Genomic DNA, 22434 nt, shown 5'->3' with positions numbered 1-22434 from the left:
TGTCAAAGGTCAGTGTCCCACAATTCAATACAGAAAGAATGGGCATGAGAGAAAGGGCGGGGGTCACACTGCATTGTTGTGATTGCCGCAGAAAAGAGGGCACAGTACAGATGGCATCTGTGTAGAGAAGTATACACAACTCAACTGAAACAAGAGGGAAAGCATGTAGCATTTACATGAATAATGTATAAATCACAGAAGAAGTATATGAAGGAAATGTTCGGAAATAACAACACATACACAAGTCAGCGTAACACAACAGCACACAAACACACAAACGACATTATCAGGAGCCTGCCTAGCCCCTACATAAAAAAAAATGAATGTATTTAGTACAATCAATAAATTAAGAAATAAAAAGTAGATAAGAAGTGTTGCACCTAAAAACAGGACCAATAAAACAGGCAATAAATATGAAATTAAACTTGTTAAATACAAAAACAATGCATGTAAAATGTCAAAAGCACAACCTATATCTCAGGAAACAGTAAATGACTAGTTGATTTATCAATTAGTCAATAAAATCTGTTCCACTTTTGATAATCAAGTTTAAATGACCAAACAGTTGCTGGTTAGTGCAGCTTCACACCTGTGTCAAATGGGTGCTTTTATTCTCATATTTATTTCAAACGACTAGAAATTGAGTTTTCAGGGTGCTGGCATATCTGTATAGCATATTAAACACAGCATAGTTGATCTAAAGTGCTTTACACAGCAGAGAAAAACAGAACCAAAGGAGAGGACAAGAAAAATTAAAATGACATGTTAATGACAATTCAGAGGAAATACAGGAGCAGGTTAGTTTAGGCACAGTTAAAGGAATATATCACTAAAACATGGAAGATTTGCCAGATAATGCATAAGCTTTTGGATATATTGCACGCTCCAGTGTGTAAGAAACAAAGGGGAAAGAGTTTCATTCATTTGTGTTCTATCAAAACCTTCTCACCGATATTTTGGGATTCTTTTTCCTCAAACTGTGTCTGAATCTGTACATACTGATTTGAATCTGCAACACAAATCTTATTTTATGGTATTTTACGTGCCCATGGAGCACCAACTTGACTGCAATCTTTGGGGGGCCTAGTGAGGGTCCAGCTCTTGGCACAGTAAAAAAGAGGAGGACACTGAGGACAGGGGAGGGAGGGAAGCGGGAAACAGTCCACACTTCCTCAGACAGGATACTGTGCTCCTCTAAGAGGCATCCTGGAATGGAATGCCTCAAAGGCCTTATCAAATCTTTCACAAAAGCACACTTCTTTTCCTTTGACACATTGCTGCATTGTAGAGAGGAGGAACACACAGACGACTTGTGAACCTGTGAGAAGAAAGCTCAGCAAAAACTGAGCAAGGCCAAGAGGTCAGTCAACATCATGTTTGGTAACACTGTCCTGAAGATCAAAGTGTGATGAACTGATGCAGATTTTGAATCCAGAGAACACTTTGAACAATCACTTACACATAAAACATGCACCTTCCTTCCTCCTTCTACTCCACGACATCTCAGAGGGCAATATGGTTCTTTTCACTCTGCATTTATCTGTGCATCCTACATTTATCTGTAGTTAACCAGATACAGTGCAGATAAAGATTCTATATACAAAACATATGATGAATTTATAAGCTACAATACTACCCAGGAGTATATAAAGTAGTTAGAATTAGGTCCATTTCTACCTTCCACACCATTAAAATGCAGATTTTAAGTTAATGAATCCGATAATAATCAAACAATATACTGTTATAATAATGTAACTCTCTTAAAGAGGCCATTCTGTACAATACATGTTTTTACTTGTGATACTTTAAGTATATTTTGCTGATAAAACGGATCTACTCTTACTTACGTGACATGCTGAAGGCAGATCTTTTACTTTGACATTGTGGCACTGTTCTTAATCTTAATTAGAGCTGAAATGATTAGTTGATTAATAGATTAGTCAGATAGTTGATCGACAGAAAATTCAGCAACTATTTTGTAAATCAAATAATCGTGTAAGTCATTTATTAAGCAAAAAAGCTTAAGACTTTACTGGTTCCAGCATCTCAAATGTGAATATTTGCTGCTTTTCTTGATCTTTTATGTTATTCAACTAAATATCTTTTGGATTTTGGACTCTTGGTTGGACAAAACAAAAGTTTTAATATGTCGACTTGGCCTTTCTGAAATTCTGAGAATCATTTTTAATAATAATCTCCTTTTTTTGACATTTTATTGACCAGTCAATTAAATGAGAAAAGAAAGTCTGAATATTTCAGGGTATCACCCTTATCTGTACAAAAGTATTGTCTGACTAGATGGTCCATGCTCTCATAATGGCTCCACTTGTTGTGCCATGAGATTCAGGTGCTGCCACCTGCTGAATCATTTTCCAACATTGTTTACACTGAACGCAAAGTTAAAAACTCTTCTCATGGACGCCGAGTACAACGTATCTCACACAATTAAGTGGCAAATTATTAAATTATTACGATTAAATAATTACTTGGCATTTCCTGCCATCACATTTCATCCGGAACCGTTGCGACAGTTTCCCGACGGTATCTTTTCTGTGTCGCACAAAACAATGTGTCCGCAACCTGCAGCGCTGGAAGATGATTTGGAGCTCAGTCGGCTTCAGCTTGACTGATGTTTTGTGGTCTTCTCTGGCTTTATGTTTCCTTGTAGCGTTTTGCGTTCACAAAATCTCACCATGCCTGCCGAGAAAATATGAAACATGTCGTCTTTACATGTTATTTCAGGATCTTATTCGGTACGGAAAAACCAAACAAAGCCTCAAACGAGACGACTGGCTGCGTGTGTTTGATGTCCCTAAAAGGTAATTCTGTTGTTTAGGAAACAACTTAGCTAACGTTATAAGCTGTAAGTTAATATAATGTATTTATAACTTATGTGTATAATTTATACATTTGTAACTGAAGTAATTTCATTGTTAACTGAAGTAATTTCATTGTTTACATCATTAAAACGTGTACGTGTAGATGCTAATTTAGTTGAACACACAAAAATCCCACCTTGAGCTACTATTTTCACCTTTTAGGTGGTTCTGGCACTTCTACGCGGTCTCTGTTGGCTGGAATGGTTTTCTTCTGGCCTTGTACCTGAGCCTCATATTTCAGCATCAGTCATACCCATCATGGCTGACTGGCATATTAGACATTTTGACAGGTGTACCAAGCACTGACAGTCAAGGTAGGCTGACATTCCAACGCTCTGTTAAAGCTTGTGTCTTCCTGTTTGATTCATACTGGTGCTGGTCTTCATACTGTCTGTAGTCCCACAGCTGTCTACTCTACTGGTGCAGCTGCTGCTCTTCGCCCACTCCCTCAGGAGGCTGCTGGAGTGCCTGTTTGTCAGCGTTTTCTCTGATGGGGCCATACATTTGGTGCAGTATGTGTTCGGTGTGGGGTATTACGTCGTACTGGGGTTGACGGTGCTCTGCTCGGATCGTCTGGGAAAAGGTTAAACTGAAATCAGTCCGCTCTACATCGACTATTCACTGGTTCTACTATGTTTCTATGTGGTATTGATGTTTGTGCTGATCCTTTTAGGGACAGGAAGTCTCCTCTCTCAGCTGGACTGGTTTCATGTGGCTGGAAACGCACTTTTCATTGGGGCCTCACTGATGCAGCATCAATCCATGGTCCTGCTGGCCAGGCTTCGCACTGGAAAGTCAGGTAAGCTTGTGCAGTTGTCTTTTCAATTTGTCTTATTAGATTCTGTGGGTGTTTTTGCTACCTGCAAGACTGCTTTCCGCTCTTTCCAGGATGGTAGGCTACACAAAATAGATTGCAGAGACTTTAAGTGTGCTTATGAGGCGAAATCCATCACAGTGAACATCATTTGCTTTTATTGTTGTTAAGTGTGTTATTGTTGCAAGGTAATTCCTTTAAAATGGCACATTGATTTGAAAAATCACTGTGTCAAACTTTGACAAAAGTAGAGGCTTATATAATGTTCCAACAGAGTGACATACAAAAACATGCATGGTAAATTAAAGCTGCATTCATTGTTTTTTGTTTGTTTGGGCAGCAGAACAAGCTGAAAACACAACATGTACATAGTATCACCTTATAAAGTTGCTATGGGGAACTTGTTAGCAAACTGTTGTAATTTATGGATTTTCACACTGCGTATTCTTAACCCTGGAATAATTTAGCCCAGGGCTAACGATACCCCGGGCTAAGAATATGCAACGTGAAAAGCTCCTTAGCCTGGGGGTCTGTGGGTTCATCACAATAAGCGACACCTTTCACATAACACATAGTCATATGATCCATATAAACGTATTGATTAGTGTCGTAGAAAAGGTTTCAGTCGTAGCCATCTGTGTCCAGATGACTACGACTGAAACCTTTTCTACGATAGAACACTCCTGGATGAATGAGGGACTACACCGTCATATTGATTAGTGCATCTTTAACTTAACACACACGCATAATAACCACGTGAATAACCGCTGGCCTATCGGTTACATAAGGACTTATGTATTTTCTGTTTGTTGGCTTTTGTGGCGTCTTTCAGGAACAGTGGAGACGCTGGCTCACAGAGTGCCAAAGGGAGGCTGGTTCGAGCTGGTGTCATGCCCGCATTACTTCGCTGAGCTGCTGATCTACGTCTCACTGAGCTTGGTTTTCGGAGGCCTGTCTCTTACCTGGTGGTTTGTTGTCCTTTATGTGCTCTTCAACCAGGCACTGGCAGCACAGCTTTGTCACGACCTTTATATTAGCAAATATGAATCATACCCAAGGCATAGAAAAGCATTTATACCTTTTGTTCTGTGAATAGTTTGTTTGCATTCCTTGGGATCTGTAAAGTCACAGAAGAATGTCAGAGAGGTCTGAGGATCTGAGGGCGTAGGAGTAAAACTCCCCTCTCTCTCAGCATTGACTGACAAGGTGCTCTCGACCAAGTGAAGCTGCTCAGTACCTTCAACAGAACAATACTGAATGTGGTTGAACAGCTCACAAGTGTGAATGTGAGAAACATTCTTCCACAACAAAGGTCTCTCCAGGTGAGAGGTGAGCTGTTTTCTTAGAGACTGATGTGAAGAATGTCACCACAAATCACTTCTTCATTACGAGATCTTGTTTTGGTTAAAATAAGATACATTCATGAAATAATGACAATTACAACACGAAAATGTATGTTATGTTGTTAAAATGGGAACTTTAAAATGTTTCTTTAATAAAAAAAGAGAAATTGAGGCTTTGACTGAGTATTTTTCTTGTTATAGCAACATGAAATGTTCTATTTCTAACAGCATACCAGTGGGAAGTTTTGTTTTATAACAATACATTTTTTTGTTAAAACAAAATAAGTGGGTATGTCTTTATGAGAGAAATGTCATAAGTATATTGTGACACAAGTTATTTTGATATAACAAAAAACATGTCATTAATATGAGTTTTTTCTCTCTCTCATGGTGGCAATAGCAATATCCTGTTGTCCTGATTCCAACTACATCATAAAATTAGGTCTGTTGTAATTGAATACTACACTTACACACAATAAAAAGGAAAACAACACGGGAGTGGAATCAGTTTCATGTTTAATTACTTCCTATATACTTATTTATTTTAATTATTTTGTCATTATGTTGCGTATATTTACCAGCCGCAACAGCATGTGGCTGGAGAGTCTGTGTCTGTGTGTGTGTGTGTGTGTGTGTGTGTGTGTGTGTGTGTGTGTCATCATGGCAAAATGTGGCCCTGGAGACACCTACTGTAGCGGGAACTACCACAGAAGCAACATGCAGTCACGAAACTTTACAGGTGTGCAGGTGAGATCAAAATGAAGGCCGGGTTCGAAAATGGTCCGACCCTTGAGTACTGAGTACTCATATACTAATAATGACTACTGGGTACTCATGTAGTAATAATGACTGCTGAGTACTCATAGGTCGGAACGTCAACATGTGGACGGCCTCGCGGCTGGTGTATCCCATCCCAAGATGGTCTCCAGTTTGAGTCTGCGCTATAGGATTTGAGGAATCCACTAGATGGCGATGTATTAAATTCTCAACCTTTTGGGCAAAAAGCCGACTAGATAACTGATAAGATTACTTTAATTGTAAAAGGCTATCAGATCATTTTTGTATTTTAAATATTTATTGTAAAATAATCACCACAGATTATTCAGATTTTTAAAGTGGTCAGAGGTTCTAGCAACCACTGAATAAACGCTCAGCAAGTAGTCAGAACATTTGCATTTTAAAGGTTATTAACACATTTTAAGTGCAAGTCTTTTTAATTAGTGCATTTTATGACTTGTAGTGTCAGACAACCTATCATGATAGCTTGATCGCTTTTTTCCCTTGTATGTCTTTCAAGCACAGAACTCATGTTCAACTATATTTGCATGAAGTTGTTACTGACAAGAAGACTGTCCAATCACAGAGCTGTCTTGTGAGAACGTCATCCTACCATCTTACGTCATTCTTTTTACGATCCAATCATGTGTTTCGTTTGGTCCTAAACTCGGCAGCAAGATTCTGAGCTGCCTCGGTCGGTCTGATCGTGACGTGTATTACCGAGGACTTCCTCAAAATGTGCAGGTTGCTAATATGAAGTTAGCCAGTTTTGTTGCCGATTATATTAAGTGATTCGCGCAAGACAAATTAAAGCGCGAACTGTCTTTGGTCGGTGTTTTGTAAGCAATAATGCATCTCATGGTCGGCGGAGGAGACGGACGGGCTGAAAGAAATGTGATGTGCGTCTTGTTTCCGCTCGCCGCCGTGTTTTTGTTGTCGGTCGGAGTTGCTGCTGTTCCAGAGGAGCGCCAAGTAGCTGTCCAAGAGCAACCCCCACAAGAGGTAAAAGCTTCAACTTCATTATTACCAATTTAACATTTTATTGTTATCGGTTTTGACGCCGGTGTCACCGCTGCTTCCTAGCCTCCGAGCTAGCCAGCTCATGCTAACTGTAACACATATCACATTGTGTTCCTGGTGTAACGTTAGCTCAGGTGGGTAAAGTTAGTCTTTCATCTCTAAATATGGCGAGCAAAGATAATATATGAAGGAAAGTAAAGATAAGATAACAGACGTATGGTCGGTAGCATGTACGGGTCATGCTGACATCAAGTCGCCAACACTTTTTACATTATTAGTAATGTTCTTAAAGCTTGCGGCCCCAATATTAAGCTAGCCAGGTTTTCACAGTTATTACAAACTGTTACTGTGTTGATTTTCTTTGCAGAAAGCCTCAAGTCCCCATCCAGTAGGCCCAGTAGTTTCTGAAGATGACTCCAGCAAAAGAAACCTGGGTTTCATCCATGCCTTTGTGGCCTCTATCTCTGTCATCATCGTCTCTGAGTTGGGAGATAAGACATTTTTCATTGCAGCCATCATGGCCATGCGTTACAACCGTCTTACCGTGCTGGCAGGTGCTATGCTGGCCCTGGGAGTCATGACTTGTCTTTCTGGTTAGTAGAAGTGGATATTTTGGTTTAACATGTAACTTGCATGTAGTTATTCCTCCATCTCTTGCTGAGTAATAATGAAGTAATTGTTGTATTCCCTCCCAGTGCTGTTTGGCTATGCCACCACCATCATCCCTAGAATCTACACATACTATGTGTCCACCGCTCTGTTTGCCATCTTCGGTGTTCGCATGCTTAGAGAGGGGCTGAAAATGAGTCCAGATGAAGGCCAGGAGGAGCTGGAAGAGGTGCAGGCAGAGATCAAGAAGAAGGATGAAGAGGTAAAACCACTTTTTTTTATTTTTATTTTAAATCATAGCAAGACAGTCTTATCTAGTCTCTTATCCAGTAGATCAAGTAGTACAACCCCAGGGTGACTAAGTCATTACGACGTAAGTAAACATACATAATTTATATAAGCAGCCACATGAACACCTTCAGTGTGGGTACTGTTTCTGACCGGTAGCACCATTTCTCAAATTCCTATCAGCAGGAAAGCTCTGTCATGGTGTTGCTGCTTCTCAGAAGAAGATCATGTGCTACATGTACATGCTAGGAGGGAATACGATGAATTTAATGTGTCAGCCTGAAGATTAAAATGTGAAATTAAATAATCCAAATATAATGATTTAACAAATTTTTACTACTCTTACTCAAAGCATTTAAAAAAAGATTGAAGTTGTATTGAAGCCTTTTTTATCACCAGGCTGCATGGGAGTATGGGGGTTTTTACTGTTTCAACCACAGCTGTTATGGGTTAAAGTTTCCCTTAAGGGATCTGCTGTCATAAATCCTACCTGTTATGGGTTGCCACATCTCTGTACTTTGTACTTATATGAAATGGCACAATTAGAAGTGCAACTGTTGAAGCCCATACTTACTCTACTGTGGATTGAATCAAAGGTGTCCGAGATAATTATTCATACCTCTGATCAAATCTAAAATTGTGTCCTGTAAAGTAAGTGAACCCTGGCGTTTTTCTTTGTGCCTAGCGGCAGGCACTGCATGTAAGAGAGTGAAACATAATACAGTTATGAAAATACTCCCATATTTGAATATGTAAATAGAGCATTACACCCAGTGTTTTAGTAAAATCACTGTCTTCTGTTGTCTGTGCAGCTCCAGCGGTCCAAGCTGGTCAATGGGACTCAAGATGTGGAGGCTGGATCAGGGACCACCGTGCCTCAGGGAAAGTGGCACAGCTTCATCTCACCCATCTTCATCCAAGCTCTCACCCTCACCTTCCTGGCAGAGTGGGGGGACCGCTCGCAGCTGACCACCATTATTCTAGCTGCCCGGGAGGTTTGTTACATTAACTCTAAGGCACTGCTGTGTGTTTTAATGCCATAGAGTATGTCTTGCAGTATATCGAGTGTCTGAATATTCACCTTGGGTGGCCCTAGTCCAAAACAATTCCTTTTTGTTTATCTTTTTGAGCCATACCACAAACAGAAAATTGCCCCTCCCTGCTGTGTTAATACACTGTTACATGTAAACATTTAGGAAAGGGAATGTATAATTTTCATTAGCATCAACATGAAAGGCACTATTTTAAATTCCCAGGATCCATTTGGAGTTGCAGTGGGTGGTACACTTGGACACTGTTTGTGTACAGGACTGGCAGTGATAGGAGGGAGAATGATCGCCCAGAAAATATCTGTCAGAACAGGTGAGATCCTGTTTTTTGTTGTTGTTGTTTTTTAAAGCAGATTTGTTCAATCTATTTTCACGATTACAGTCCATCCTCAAAATGTACTATAATTATATCTGTTGAAGAAGCAAGTTACTTTAAAACACAGTGGATCTCATTCTTGAAACATTTGTAGACACAGATAAGATCTTAAAGTGTAACTAAACCCCCAAACCAGTGTTGTTGATGGATTCAGGTCCAAATCTTGATATTTTAGTGGAAAGTTTTTGAATTCTACATATTGTGTTTTAAATATGCACAGCGACTGCCCTCTACAGGTTGAAACCCAGTTATTGCAATTTAATTTTGTTATTGGCTGATCTGGAGGCATGTGACGTATATGGAGGCAGCTTTCGTCACTAATTGTCACCAACCATCCCCCCCTCCCCGCCCCCTCCTATGAAACCAACCTCTAGCGACTGTTAGTATTTGTTAGCTAATGGCCAGAATGGGTCGGCACTGTAGCTTTCCCAGCTGCAAAGTTTACTCTATTTTTTGCTAACCGTCTATTTAATATTTTTTAGTATTTTATTTTGGCGCAATGGTTCAGACTGCATTCTTTCCCTTGATGAATTTTATAAACAGCAGGGCCACAGCTAATTTACATACTGACACTCCCCCACAGACAAACAACACTCACCGGAGAGCCTCTCAGCCTCTCTGAGCCGCTAACGTTAGCTCAGCTACGACACAGGTATCACACAGAAACTTTTACAAAGGGCCATGAATGTGCTTCTGACTGTCAAAGCTGGGAGGGAGGAAGCTAGCAGAATTTAGGGGTTTAGCTACACTTTAACTTGTGTGTGTGTACACACAGATTAATAGGATTCATCAATATTGAATTATTTACAAAAAAGAAGTACTAGGTAAGAACCAAATTTATAAATGGCAAGGACCACTGCTAAACAAATACACAAATTCTTATCTCTTCCAAAGACATGGTAAATAAAGTACAGATCATGTTGAATTAATTTAAATGACCTTTTTCTTTTCTTGTTTTGCTTCCATAGTTACAATCATTGGAGGGATTGTTTTTCTGGCGTTTGCCTTCTCTGCCCTGTTCATCAAGCCAGATGCTGGATTTTAATTGGACGAAAGACTTTCAGGTCTACTCTGTACATACGTGTAAAATTTGGTTAAGTTGCTGTAGAGAGACTGTAGTTTTGACTCTGTATGTGTCAAGAGAGCCAGAGTCTCGTCCTCATCTCCTAGCTAGCCTCTGTTCCAGTGCAGTCTGTCTCGACGTTACTTTGTTAGCATTAAATAATATTTCCTAAGAGTCTTAATCTTCAAAGCCTCATGGGAGGTGTATATGTTGAATGCTAACTAATCAATGCTTTATCTGTATCAAGTACAGAAACTAGATACCCATTAGCTTACAACAGAAAACCCTGGAAACTTTTCAGAAAGTATGAAGTAAAACCCTCAATGAGAAGAAAACATTGAGTTACAGAGGTTAGCTAGGAGAGGGGGGCAGGACTGTAGCTGAGCTGTATTCTCATCACAAGGTGTGTGTGAGAGAGACAGAAGACTGGATTGTTACTGATTGCTGCCCATCTCTAAAAGGTTCTGTGGCTCAGAAACAGAGCCTGACACAAAGTACTTCCCTACCACTCAGCCATCTCAGTTAGACACTGAGTCCGAAGAAAAACATTTTTTTGCCTTTTTTGTTTTGTTTTTAAATGCTAAATGTTTTTGGGTCTATTTAACATGAGGCCAGGTGCTGTCAGGTGACTGTTGACAGAATAGTAACCCTGGACCGAGATGCCAGTTTCCTCTTACAGGAGTTGGCTGGTGTTGATTGGTTGTTTAATCCACCTTCCTCTCTGGGTGACACTTTTTACTACAATGTATTCAAATTGCATAATAAATGGGGCTACTTTCTGTAAGATTTTAATTTCCCGCTGTGAGAGAAAACACAAAAAACAGAACCAACAGCACATAATTAAGAAATAGTTTTTGAGATCTGATTTAAGTTGAGATTTTATTTGAGGCAGAGCAGTCATCGAAATATTTCCCTTAGTTAATCCTGTGTTTCACATAGGAGCGGTCTTTTAGAGAGACAGGAACCTAAACCACTAGAATACCTCTGCGTCCAGGTGTCGCCATACCTATGTTGGAATACCTGTGTAGGTACACTACCCAGAGAGCTACACCACAGCTTAAAATTGCCTGTGTGCACCTCTTCAAAATCCTAATCATATATTGGAGATATTGATCGAGGTACTTCATATTTCCGATAGTGAACAAAACATGAATCGTGTTGAAGGCCAATAATCACCTCCACAGATTCTCCCGCACTGGTTAACTCTTCCTCAGTGATTAAAGCCATTTCTGGTATGAACCTCACTGTCTCCATTGTTACAGCCCCGAATCACGAAATCAGGTACAGGATAGATGAGTCACCAACATGTAACTTATCCTTCAAACTTACAGTATAAGTCACTCCTTCTGCCATAAGCAGCTGTGTTGTAGCTACAGTGACACCTGAACACGGCAATGTAATTGAAGTCTACATTTCACCTTTTATTTAAAATGGTATCTATTTATTTAGCTTCATTTTCTGTCCTTTTTTTTTTAAGCACATGTACTGTAGAAACAGAAAGGGTGAGAGAGAGGTCATTACACACAAGGAATGGAAATATTTTTTTAAGTGAACAGGTTAAAGCTGCATTGTCAATATTTGACAGGCTGTGCCCAGCTGTGAAATACTTCTGTTTGTGATACAGGTTGGTTGAGATGCCTATGAATCTAAAATGCTCAATAAAAATGTTTCATGTGTTGTCTGATTTGTAAACCAATCATTTGTATTCATCTGTGTTGAGCTGAGTGGCAGCAATGGGCACATCTCAGAAAGCAAAATAAAGGTGACATAAAGATTCAACAGAACACCAGACATTTCATTACAGTTTTATTTTCAAATTGAAGGGCAGCAAACGATTGATACGTTTGCCTTAAATGGTTATGTTTTAATTTATGAATGGTTTGGCTCAAGAAATAAATGCAAGGCAGCAAGCACATGTCTGTGAAAGATGCTTTTAGCATTAATTTGTGCAGTATGGGATTGTTTATTGAATGTAATGTTTGATCCAAGTTTATTTCTGGTCAAAGAGCTTCAAAACCCTGGAGCTTAAAACTGGAGTGTACACTAAAACTGTCCAGCAGGTGGCAGTAGTGAGTCAGACGAATGCAAAATGAATCCTCCATCCCTGTGCCTCCATAGCAGTAAAATACAAATTGAACATTTTACATTTCAGGGGTAAATCTACAGTGAAGCATGTAGGGCAGCAAATTCTCCATTTAGTATTTGTACTGAAAGTCACTGTTGGCAAAGGTATCAAAAATATGGTACCACTTTCTAATAAGGCCATCCTTTAAGAGTTATGAGTTGTAACTAACTTTATTAGTGGTTGAATTATTTACTAAAGTTTCTTACTAAAAAATAAGCTGATACGATTAATCAACTAAAGTCAATCGACAAAATTGGTCACTATTTTTTCAAGTTAAAATGCCAAACATTTGCTTATTCCAGCTTCTACAATTTGAGGCAGCTTTTCTCTGTTTTATATCATTGTAAATGAAATATTTTAGGGTTTTGAAGATGTTACCTTGAGCTTTGAGGAATTGCTATGGACGTGTTTTTTTAAAAACTATTTTCTGGCATTTAATAGATTAATAGAGAAAATAAGCATCAGATTAATCAACAATGAAAACATAGTTAAACATATGTCTTTAATAGTTAAAACCTTATTACAAGGTAAAGTATAGGTGCCAGGTTCAATATTCCACCGGGTTTTTAATAATAGCAGGTTTTTAAATAACTTTATTTGTATAGCACAATTCTAAAAACAAAGTGCTTTACATACAGTAAAACCCAAAACAGTAGCAATACAGAATAAAAATAAAGGTAATATATGAGGTAAACAGATACAGCTAAAAATACACCAACATAGATACTATTAAGAACAGATCAAAAACTATACATGCAAGTTCACATGAAAGCCAGTTTATATAAGTGTGTTTTTAGAAGGTATTTAAATGAAACCGATTTTGTTAGTCTAATTTCCTCAGGTAGGCCATTCCAAAGTACAGGCGCCCTAATAGAGAAAGCGCAGTCACCTTTAGTTTTGAGTCTGGACTGTTGAACAGCCAAAAGGGCCTTTACCCTTTGGATTTGGTAAAAAATGTATTAATAAATGTTAATAAGGCATTAATAAAGTTTTAATCCATCAAGTCTTCAGTTGTAAGTGCTAATAAGTCGTTAAACTGTTTTTTTCCCCAGATGTCTGAAGTGGTCTAACCAGCCAAGGGAGTTTTCGTAGCCTGGCAACCCAAACGTTGTTCTTATTAATGGCTTATAGAGCATTAGTTTAAAAGTTACATTTAACTTATAAACGTATACAGGGTGCTTTGTGGGAAAGTGGTACCAAACATTTTAAACGATACCCAGCCACACTATCTGAGCTGAAACGTTGACACAGCTGAATCAGTGACATCATAGCAGGTGTTCACCATCGCCTGTAAGGAGCACAACACCTGCTCTGACATCACTGATTCAGGCGTGACCAGAATCAGTGTGGATTAACCCTTTAACAATGTCAGGTGTTTGTTTTTTTTTACCGGTGAGTGTACTGCGGCAGTAAATTCCATGAGCCAAACAATAACGCCACACAAATATTAACTGAAAACAGAGAGAGAACACTGATAGGCATTCAGTTTCTAGTGTGTACATCAGAACTACACAACATTTAACACAATGCACTGTCTTTTCATTTAGGGCTTGCCTTCTGGAGTTTCCCGCTCTTTGGATAACAAAACATTTCCTCTCATGTTTTTGTGACTTGGCAATGACCGACTAATGACTTAGTGTCGTCTCTTAAAAAGCTTGAAGCTTCAAAACCCCCAAATTTGATACAAAGTCTTTGCATAACCATAAACTCACAAGTAACCAGCTCTTTCTGGGGGAAATAAGTTCAACAGTAAAGTTGTGTGTATGTCACAGTTCGTTTAGATCCTTCATATTCAATGTTATGTTTTCACATTTAAAAGCAGTCGTTACTGTGGTTGATGTCATGTATGTATGCTAGGTCAATGAGGTCTATTCTGGCAATAGAAAAATAATTTAGTTCTCTTTTTACTGTATGTCCTATCATACATTGTGCAAACTCTCCCACAGCCACGTCTCCTAATGCAAAATACTCCTGTTAATGATATTTAATTACATTCTTGTAGGTATATTGCACCACTTATATCACACTCCAGAGTGCTGTTTGCATGTTTGCTAGGTCCACTCTTTGTAAGTGTTAAGCAGAGAACTGTTGTGTGTCTTATTTAAATATTGATATATGTTGCAGCACCACAACTAATTTTAAAGAGGAAAAGAGAGGAGTGCTTTATAAAGACTGACTATGCGGTCTATACCTATACTCTAACTAGATGCAGTCTTTATGGAACTTTATGCAGCACAGAAACAACACAGTGGAGAGAGCAGGTTTAGGGACTGTATGAAAATTATTAGAGGGGGAGTTGGGTTCTGAAAAGAGGGGAGGGTTATGTTTTTTGTTGGGTTTTTTTTTTCCCTTTTTAGGGTGTCATGAATCATAAAGGTGCTTTCTGCCAACAATTTTGTCTCAGTAACAGGACTTTGTTAATTTTGAACCAGGGGTATGGCCCAATGGGAGGTAGAACGAAGGTATTTTTTGCCCCGTCAACTGATTTTTAGGCATTTACTAAACGCTGAAATAATTTATAATTATTATGGTATATTGTCAAATAAACACTAAATTTGCGGCACAACGTTCTCTTTTCTTTTTAAAATAACAAGTGAGAACAGCAAAAAAAAAGTTTATGATCATTCACGGGCACTTTTGGTCCAAGCTCTTAATTTCTGACCAGGCCTCTGTCATGCTGCTGCTGCCCTTTCTCTTCCCCCCCGTCTGCTGTAGAAAATATAGATAAACTGCTGAGAATTATAAAATTTTGACGGAGCGTTTCCATTTTATCCAGCACAGTTTTGCTAGCCTTTACGGCACTGGTCGAGTGAGGTAGCCTACAAACACACACACGGAGAGTAGAGATGAGTTGAGTCACATGGCGCTCTAAAAAGAGAAAAGTAGACAGAGCTTTTAATAAAGAATGGAAAGACTCTTACATGTTCAATCTTCCCACAGGCAGGTAAAAACCAGTATATCTCATGTTCTGAGATCGTGGCGATTATTAAAAGCGGCATTGTGAAGCACCACTACAAGACAAAGCACACAGCATCTTTTGAGCAGGTTAACAAGAAGGACGGATTTTGGTTGGTTTTTTCTAACAAGGAGGGTGGCACCCCCCCCCCCCCCGGATTAAAATCATTAGTAGGCATTAAGAGAGAATTTTTTTTTACCACTCAACAGTTGCCTTCACTTTATTATGCATTATAAGATAACTTATGGTAAAGTTAAATGTATCATATAGATATAACATAATGCATGTTTAGCATGACCCAACCGGTGCTACTAATGGGTAAAGCTAAAATATTACAGAGCTTCTGCCTCATTCAGTGACAGTAGTAATAACTGTTTTAGTAGCTCTTGGTTCAAAAATAGAAAACAGCTATAAGGGTTAGGGTTAGTCAAAGGGTCCAAACCAAATATCAATAACCCTGGGGAGGGTCAAACATAAGGTTCAGTCCCCCCTCCCCATCCCAATAATTTTCATACAGTCCCTTAGATGTCTTATCTGTAATTTGAAAAATGAATGAATGGATGAATTAAGTGGCCATACTCCAACATGATGTAACATCAATGCTGGATATATTATGTGACCGACTATAATGTAGGCTGACAACAGCTCCAAAGGGAACTACATATTCCACATAGATGTGTATCATAAAATTACCAGTTAGGTATGAAATAACTTTAGCCAACAAGGGCAACATGACAACCACTTTAAAAAAAAAAAAAAAGAGTAATTAGAAATTTAAATACTAAAAGTGACACTTACTAAACATTTGAAACAGACAATGACAACTTTGGAGTTAAACTGAAGCATCATAATGCCAAGGTAGTAATTAAGGTTAAAAGATCTTATCAAAACCAATTTTAAACACACAAACTGTGCTGGGCCTCAGGGCTTATAACAGTAGAAACAGCAGCTGTTACATGTGATAGTTTATTTCTCCCCTGACAAACCCAAACTGAGTCACTTTAACCTGGTAGAGAGGTGAGTCCAATATCCCAAAGCAGTGAGCAGCAAATGAGTGTTACTATTAGCATTTGTCTACTCAAGGCTAGGCTTAAACCATGCTTGACTTCTATGTTGCATCACTCCAATTTTACACAGTGGATGAATAATGTTTTACTCTTTCAGTGCTTCACACAGACTTTTAATAAATTCATATTATTGGACTTCTGTGCTAAACTGGGTTTCCCCATTATGAACACCATATTCAAACATTACAAGATGCATACTAAGTGCACACTGTATCACAAACACCTTGGGCCAAAGGTCAAAGAACAACTTTGTATGGATTTCACCAGACACAGTGGCCATGTGTTAAGCTGGGCTGAGCTGTCAGCTTGATACCATCTGACGATGAATTAGATCATGTGGTAAGGAGGCTGCCAGGCAAGCCTGTTAAACGAGAATGTGTAGGGGGTCTGCGTCTGCAGTAAGATTGTAATCTCCTCAGTGTCATCATGAGTTTGACAACAAAGCCTTTCATTCAGCAGGCACGATGGTGGTCCCCATTTTTCAAATGGTACAAAATAAGGTAGGTGTGTTCCAACTATTGAAAAGCCTGCTCATGAAATGTACCTCCAATTTAGGAAAGATTCTGTTCTGATTGCTATACAGTGAAGCAGCTTTTTAGCCTCCTGCAGATAATTGAGGGATACTGGGAATTAGCCGTCGTCATGCTTTTTTTGGCGTTATAATAATGTTCCTCACAGTATCCTATAGGAATCCTATACCATTATTATTCTTAAAGTGACAATAATGAATATTGTGATATCAGCAATGGATGGCATGACTACTACTACTACAGTATACGTGAAAGTCATCACTCACATTGATGAACTCACAGAGGAATATCACCAGACTGCAGTTTCCCTCAGCTCTACGGAGCTTTTCAGCGTCTTTCAGGTCATTGTTTTGGTTTTCTGGCAGCAATTTTACTGTTTTGGTTCACTCTCACCGCACTCATAGCATTGTGTTTGGCCACAGCAGGCAGCTGTTTTCAGTGAAAAAGCTCTTAAAACCTGCCCAGCACCAATCAGCAGACAGACAAAATTAGCAACTAGCTGGTGAACATAGTGGAGCATGTTCACAAACACGACTCTAAATGAAAGCTAATGTTGCTTCGTATCTGATGGATGTGTAAATAAGCAACTGTTTGCTATATCAACTTAAAAGGTGATAATATGTCAGTGTTATGTTGGCTAACAAATTGATTATTGCAGGTTCAAGTGAGGGTGGGTGAACATGCAGAGAAGTAATACAGCTGCTTTATCAAAGCATGATGGAGAACCAGAAAGCAAAGTTCTCACAAGACAAACTAGCTACTTCTGACCACTAAACACTGGTTAGTAACTACAAGAATGAGGATGCAGATATAAGGAACCTAGGTCTCTCCGGGGTGACTGGCCTCTATCTTCCCAATAGTGCAAGGAGTTCAGAGATATGAGGGGACCTCTGTGTCGAGCCACTGCTTCTCCAAAAGCTAGTTAAGGTGGTTTGGGACTTGCACAGGGCCGACTGGAAGTACCCCAGATAGAACTGGAGGAGGACGCTTGGGAAAAGGACATCTGGGCTGCTCTCCTAACCCTGTTGACCCAGATATGAGGCTAAAGACCGGATGGATGAGCAGACTGCCAATGAGGAAATCATTCGATTAGCCCCATGCTAACACAAATAATTTCACTCAAGCTTAGTCTGAGAGTATTAGCCACAGGTTAACAGGTCTGATTTTACATATTTTAAGGGAAAATATAAAAATAATAATAAAGCCTCTTCAGGTACCATACAGGCATTATGGGTGGCTCTGAAATGGAGGGATCTCAGCATAAGTGCTAAAAATTAAGAAATAAGAATGTGAAGGATAATGTTGGCAAATGTTATTGTTGCATACATTTAGCTTAACCTTGGTAGTCTTCATTCATAATACTTGGCTCAAGTTGAGTTTAGTCTTTAGTGTGCAGATTTTAAACACATCTTAAAAAGCTTAAAAATACTTTAAAACATTTCTCTATCATTTTGACAATTTTATGAAATTCTGTGAAAATATGGGTCAAGGATTAAACAAACTGTGACACAACAAGCAGCATCGGCATTGTCTGCTAGGCAGACACACAAACACATCCCATAGGAGAAAGGAAGTCTGTGAAAATATCAGCCACTGAGCATTTTAAGATCTTTTTTTCTTAGAGTACTAGAAAAAAAGCATATTCAAAGCTGCAAATAACAGACTACTCATTTCATTTCATGCATCATATAAAATATTAGTTCTTTCTTTTTCATTATATTTACATAATATATTACACATGATGTTCTGTACAGTAAAAGTTCAATCTACCCCACATTCTTAAAAATATTTTCTGACCCATAATTATTTTTACATGAAAAACAAGAATAGGAGAAAACATCCAAAACAAACAAGCCTCTGGCTGTTCTGCAGGACGTCCTTGAAGCTCGATAGAAGCTTTGCTGCATTAACTGGAGAGCTCTGCATAAAATAATCCTGTGAGGGTGACTAGAGCACACACACACACACACACACACACACACACACACATAAACACACAGGGAGAGGGCCAGGGAGGGGTGTGAGGGGGAGTCCATTACAGGGATTGTGGCTCCCTGTTTTTTTGGAGAAAAGGCTTCGACCCGGAGCCAAAGCCTACTGCCAGAGCCACAGAGGGCCCAGTCCTGGTTTCTCTGCAGCACTGGGTGCTCAGGAGTTAAGTGCAAACAGCAAAAGATCCTTGTGAGGGGAGGGAAGCCACAGCCTGCCCATCCAATCACTTCCCAGCCTCTGAGGCATGGTCTCAGTGCTGCACTTTGAGCAGAACTCCTCTTTAGACCCCCTTCCCAAAGACACCCACACCTGGGTTTGGCTCACTCCACTTCTGATTGGCTTTAGCCAGCTACTGTGGCTGCGTAGCAGAGCGATCTGACAAACTATCTGCCCTGTGAGAGGCCAGTTGCTGTTTCTGCTGTTGTAACTGCTTCTGCTGTTGTTGCTGATGTTGTTGCTGTTGTTGTAACTGCTGTTGCTGTTGTAACTGTTGCTGCTGTTGTAACTGTTGCTGCTGTTGTAACTGTTGCTGCTGTTGTAACTGTTGCTGCTGTTGTAACTGTTGCTGCTGTTGTTGGGTTGTGGCAGTGAAGGTACCCTGCTGCTGCAAAGGGAACGCTGCCTGCAGAATCAACTGGGTGGACTGGTTTCCATGAAGAAGCCGAGGAGCCTTAAGTGAAAAATTTTGATTAGCTAGATCTTAGGAAAGAAATTAACCTGAGTCATGTACAGTTAAGTTATAACTTCATAAATTGCACTAGGCAACATTTTGGTTTTGACATTTGAAATTATGACCTGGCCGTTTGATTCACTTTATAGAGGGCTTTTTCACACACCCCTCACAGACACTAGGTGGCAAAACAAACTCACTGTGGCTGCTATGGATGAAGAGAACTGTGATACCGAGAAGCAAAGAAGCAAATGTCTTGATACAGTAAGGCCATTTGAACTGACACTAATCAACCCATTAGAGCATCATTTCCATGATGAGTGTTACCTGTAGGAACTGTGTTTGCTGCTGGGCCAGCGGAGCCTGCCCTGGCTGCATGGCTGTGACCTGTGATTGTTGCTGTACCTGCTGCTCCTGCTGCTGCTGCTGTTGCTGTGGTGGCTGCTGGGAAATGCTGATGGTCTGGGTCTGGCCCTGCTGAGGAGCGAAGGCCGTCACCACTTGGCCCATAAACATGGTTGTGGGGACCATGACTGCCCCACATGCCATCTGTCCTGTCACTAGCTTGGTGAGCAGCTGAGGACCAGCAGGAAACCTGTCAGAGACAGGAAGTGGGCATTGGAAACATGGATATAAAGTTAGTATCAATCTATTGCACAAATGGAATTCATTGTACACTTGTACTACATCAAAGTAAAGTGTGGGCAGCATGGCGGTGCAATCAATGAACTTACACTACTTAATAATAAATTCACTTTATGTGAAGATATAAAATGGAACCATGACAATAAAATGAATACAGTTTTTATGCAAACCTAATCTGAGCCGCACGGTCCTGAGCAAATGTAGCCACAGCAGGAGTGTTGGGACCAGTATTCTGAGCCAGGCTAGTGGCAATCTGGACCATGTTAGAAGGGCTTTGCTGAGGGATCATCATTGTGTTGTAGAGAGATGCAGACAGTGGATTTTGTTGAGGCTGCAGAGTGAGTGACGACCGCTGAGACTGAAATACACAGAACCAGAGAAAGTGAGATCTGTAGCATACTGCATGGAAGAATCCATAACAAACAAAATGAAGCTATGAATAGGACGTGTCAGTGAGTGGCTGTGTTGGATGCACGAGGAAAAGGAGAACTATTTAGTTTGTCTGACCTGTGAGAGTGCTGTGCTCTGTTCCCGTAGCAGTGTTTGTTGCTGGGAATGGGACTGAACAGCATGTTGTTGCTGTATGCTGTTCTGTAGAGCCCCTGCAGAGACCACCTGACCCTGCATGCTGAGCGTTCCCCCATGCTGCACAGCGTTCCCCTGGGCCATCTGAACAGAGCTGAGATTTAGTCCTCCAGCTCCTTTCTGCAAGAACATCTGAAACATACAGCAACAGATTCTGACTCCCTATGACACTATGACTATAAACTATGAAACATAATACAATGAAAACAATAAAAAAAAGCAAAGCAATGATTTATTTATTGGGCTGTATGTTCACCCATTTGCCACACACTTCTGAGCAGCTTCAGTCTTCAGTCTCACCTGCAGGCTCTGTCCCTGCACTCTCTGCAGCTCATCTTGGATCTGCCGCAGCTCATCCTGCTGCCGCTGAATGTTGGTCTCAATCATCCTGGTCCTCTGCTCCAGCTGCTCTTTCAGATTTTGCATGGCTTCTAGCTGACTGCAGAACTGCACCATTGACTTTCAAAGAACAATGACATTGGGACACAGCGGTAAGTGAAACGGCAGCTGCTGAAGCGGTAAATGTGAGAACATTTTTATCTGGCCTAGCATGAGACGAGCAATTCATTCGAAACAATATCTCTGCTGACTTAAGAGTCAAATGCCTGAAAAAAATTTAATTATACATATTATTTTAGATTCTTTTAATCACATTTGGGTTGCAACTATGAGCTGGTTCCAGAGCACTAGAAGTGTACTTCCCAATTTTACAAATTTTACATTTTTAGCATCGGTTCTTATGCTGTTAATAATGTTTCTTGCATAAGCTGTGATGTATGTTCTTCTCAATAATGCAGTTTGGTTTGTGCTCAACTATGATTAAGCAGTAAAATAAACTGTACAAATTCTGTTACCTTTTCCATTTGGGAATAAATAAAATACTGAATAAAAAGAATTGGTAAAGGAATTGTTCACATCCTTTCAAGGCCTATCTCTATTTATCAGAAGCTCAAGACACAATTCCACATGCAAAACAATTTTGCACCACTTTTTGTTGCTGTTTTTTATTAATCAAACCGTGGCATACCATAGTAAATTACATTTAATTATGTTTAAGAATAAATCCAATAATCACAGAATTAGTAAGATTTGGGATGCACGAAAAGTTGGCTGTCTGGCACCTAAGATAAGATAAGATAAGACATGAATTAGGCTTTAAAACAAATGAGCTAAATATCTTACTTGGCTGGTCTGAACTTGTTGTTGCTGTTGGGGCTGCTGTTGCTGCTGTTGTTGTTGTTGTTGTTGTGAAACCATGGATGGTGCCATGTTCTGTCCTGTGTTTTGGGAGCTCATCGACTGCTGATAGAATTAAAACGGACACGGAACAAAAAAGGATGAATAACAGTTCAGAGTACAGTACTTTGAATCTCTTCATCCCCAATTAAATCACCAGACTCTGTTCTTGTCCCTTAACTGACCTGACTGCTGATAGATGATCTTCGTTGTGATGTCATCTCCACGGCAGAAACGGACTGCCGACCTGGTGTACTCCTATCTCCCTGAAGCTTCATCTGTGATGCTGAGGGGGAAACATAAACATGATACTCAGATTTTTAACAAAAAGACCGCCTAATATAAAATCGTGTCAGTCATCGATACACGCTGTTGGGGTGCTTGATAATGAACAGCTGTTTATTGAGGGT

At 39.8% G+C, this 22434-nt stretch overlaps 3 protein-coding genes across 14 annotated transcripts in view; 2 read left to right on the top strand and 1 right to left on the bottom strand.

Annotated features, from left to right (window-relative positions):
- The first annotated feature begins 2543 nt into the window (after window positions 1-2543).
- srd5a3 (steroid 5 alpha-reductase 3) lies at window positions 2544-5207 on the top strand. Its single transcript, XM_044198758.1, has 5 exons — window positions 2544-2819; window positions 3042-3193; window positions 3277-3462; window positions 3553-3678; window positions 4526-5207. The coding sequence occupies exons 1-5, from the start codon at window positions 2596-2598 to the stop codon at window positions 4783-4785; spliced, it is 948 nt and encodes a 315-aa protein (XP_044054693.1). The 5' UTR covers window positions 2544-2595; the 3' UTR covers window positions 4786-5207.
- Window positions 5208-6460: 1253 nt separating this feature from the next.
- Window positions 6461-11902, top strand: tmem165 (transmembrane protein 165). The gene is made up of 6 exons (XM_044198759.1): window positions 6461-6815; window positions 7201-7426; window positions 7529-7704; window positions 8543-8725; window positions 8987-9092; window positions 10124-11902. The coding sequence occupies exons 1-6, from the start codon at window positions 6663-6665 to the stop codon at window positions 10198-10200; spliced, it is 921 nt and encodes a 306-aa protein (XP_044054694.1). The 5' UTR covers window positions 6461-6662; the 3' UTR covers window positions 10201-11902.
- Window positions 11903-12011: 109 nt separating this feature from the next.
- The window catches only part of clocka (clock circadian regulator a), a 31849-nt gene continuing 21426 nt past the window's right edge, over window positions 12012-22434 (bottom strand). For 9 of the 12 annotated variants that reach the window (XM_044198746.1, XM_044198755.1, XM_044198747.1 and 6 more), the window contains 7 exons: window positions 22210-22310; window positions 21971-22090; window positions 21089-21247; window positions 20711-20920; window positions 20374-20561; window positions 19886-20153; window positions 12012-19558 (listed from right to left, as the gene is read on the bottom strand). In XM_044198746.1, coding sequence (XP_044054681.1) covers window positions 19238-19558; window positions 19886-20153; window positions 20374-20561; window positions 20711-20920; window positions 21089-21247; window positions 21971-22090; window positions 22210-22310 — 1367 coding nt within the window. In that variant the 3' untranslated portion in view covers window positions 12012-19237. The remainder of the gene's footprint in view (window positions 19559-19885; window positions 20154-20373; window positions 20562-20710; window positions 20921-21088; window positions 21248-21970; window positions 22091-22209; window positions 22311-22434) is intronic. The other 3 variants (XM_044198754.1, XM_044198756.1, XM_044198757.1) reach the window with 2 other exon arrangements.

The sequence above is a fragment of the Siniperca chuatsi genome, linkage group LG6, assembly GCF_020085105.1.
Source record: "Siniperca chuatsi isolate FFG_IHB_CAS linkage group LG6, ASM2008510v1, whole genome shotgun sequence".
Taxonomy (NCBI): domain Eukaryota; kingdom Metazoa; phylum Chordata; class Actinopteri; order Centrarchiformes; family Sinipercidae; genus Siniperca; species Siniperca chuatsi.
Note: the sequence above shows the minus strand (reverse complement) of the source record. Positions and strands in the feature narration are given on the sequence as shown.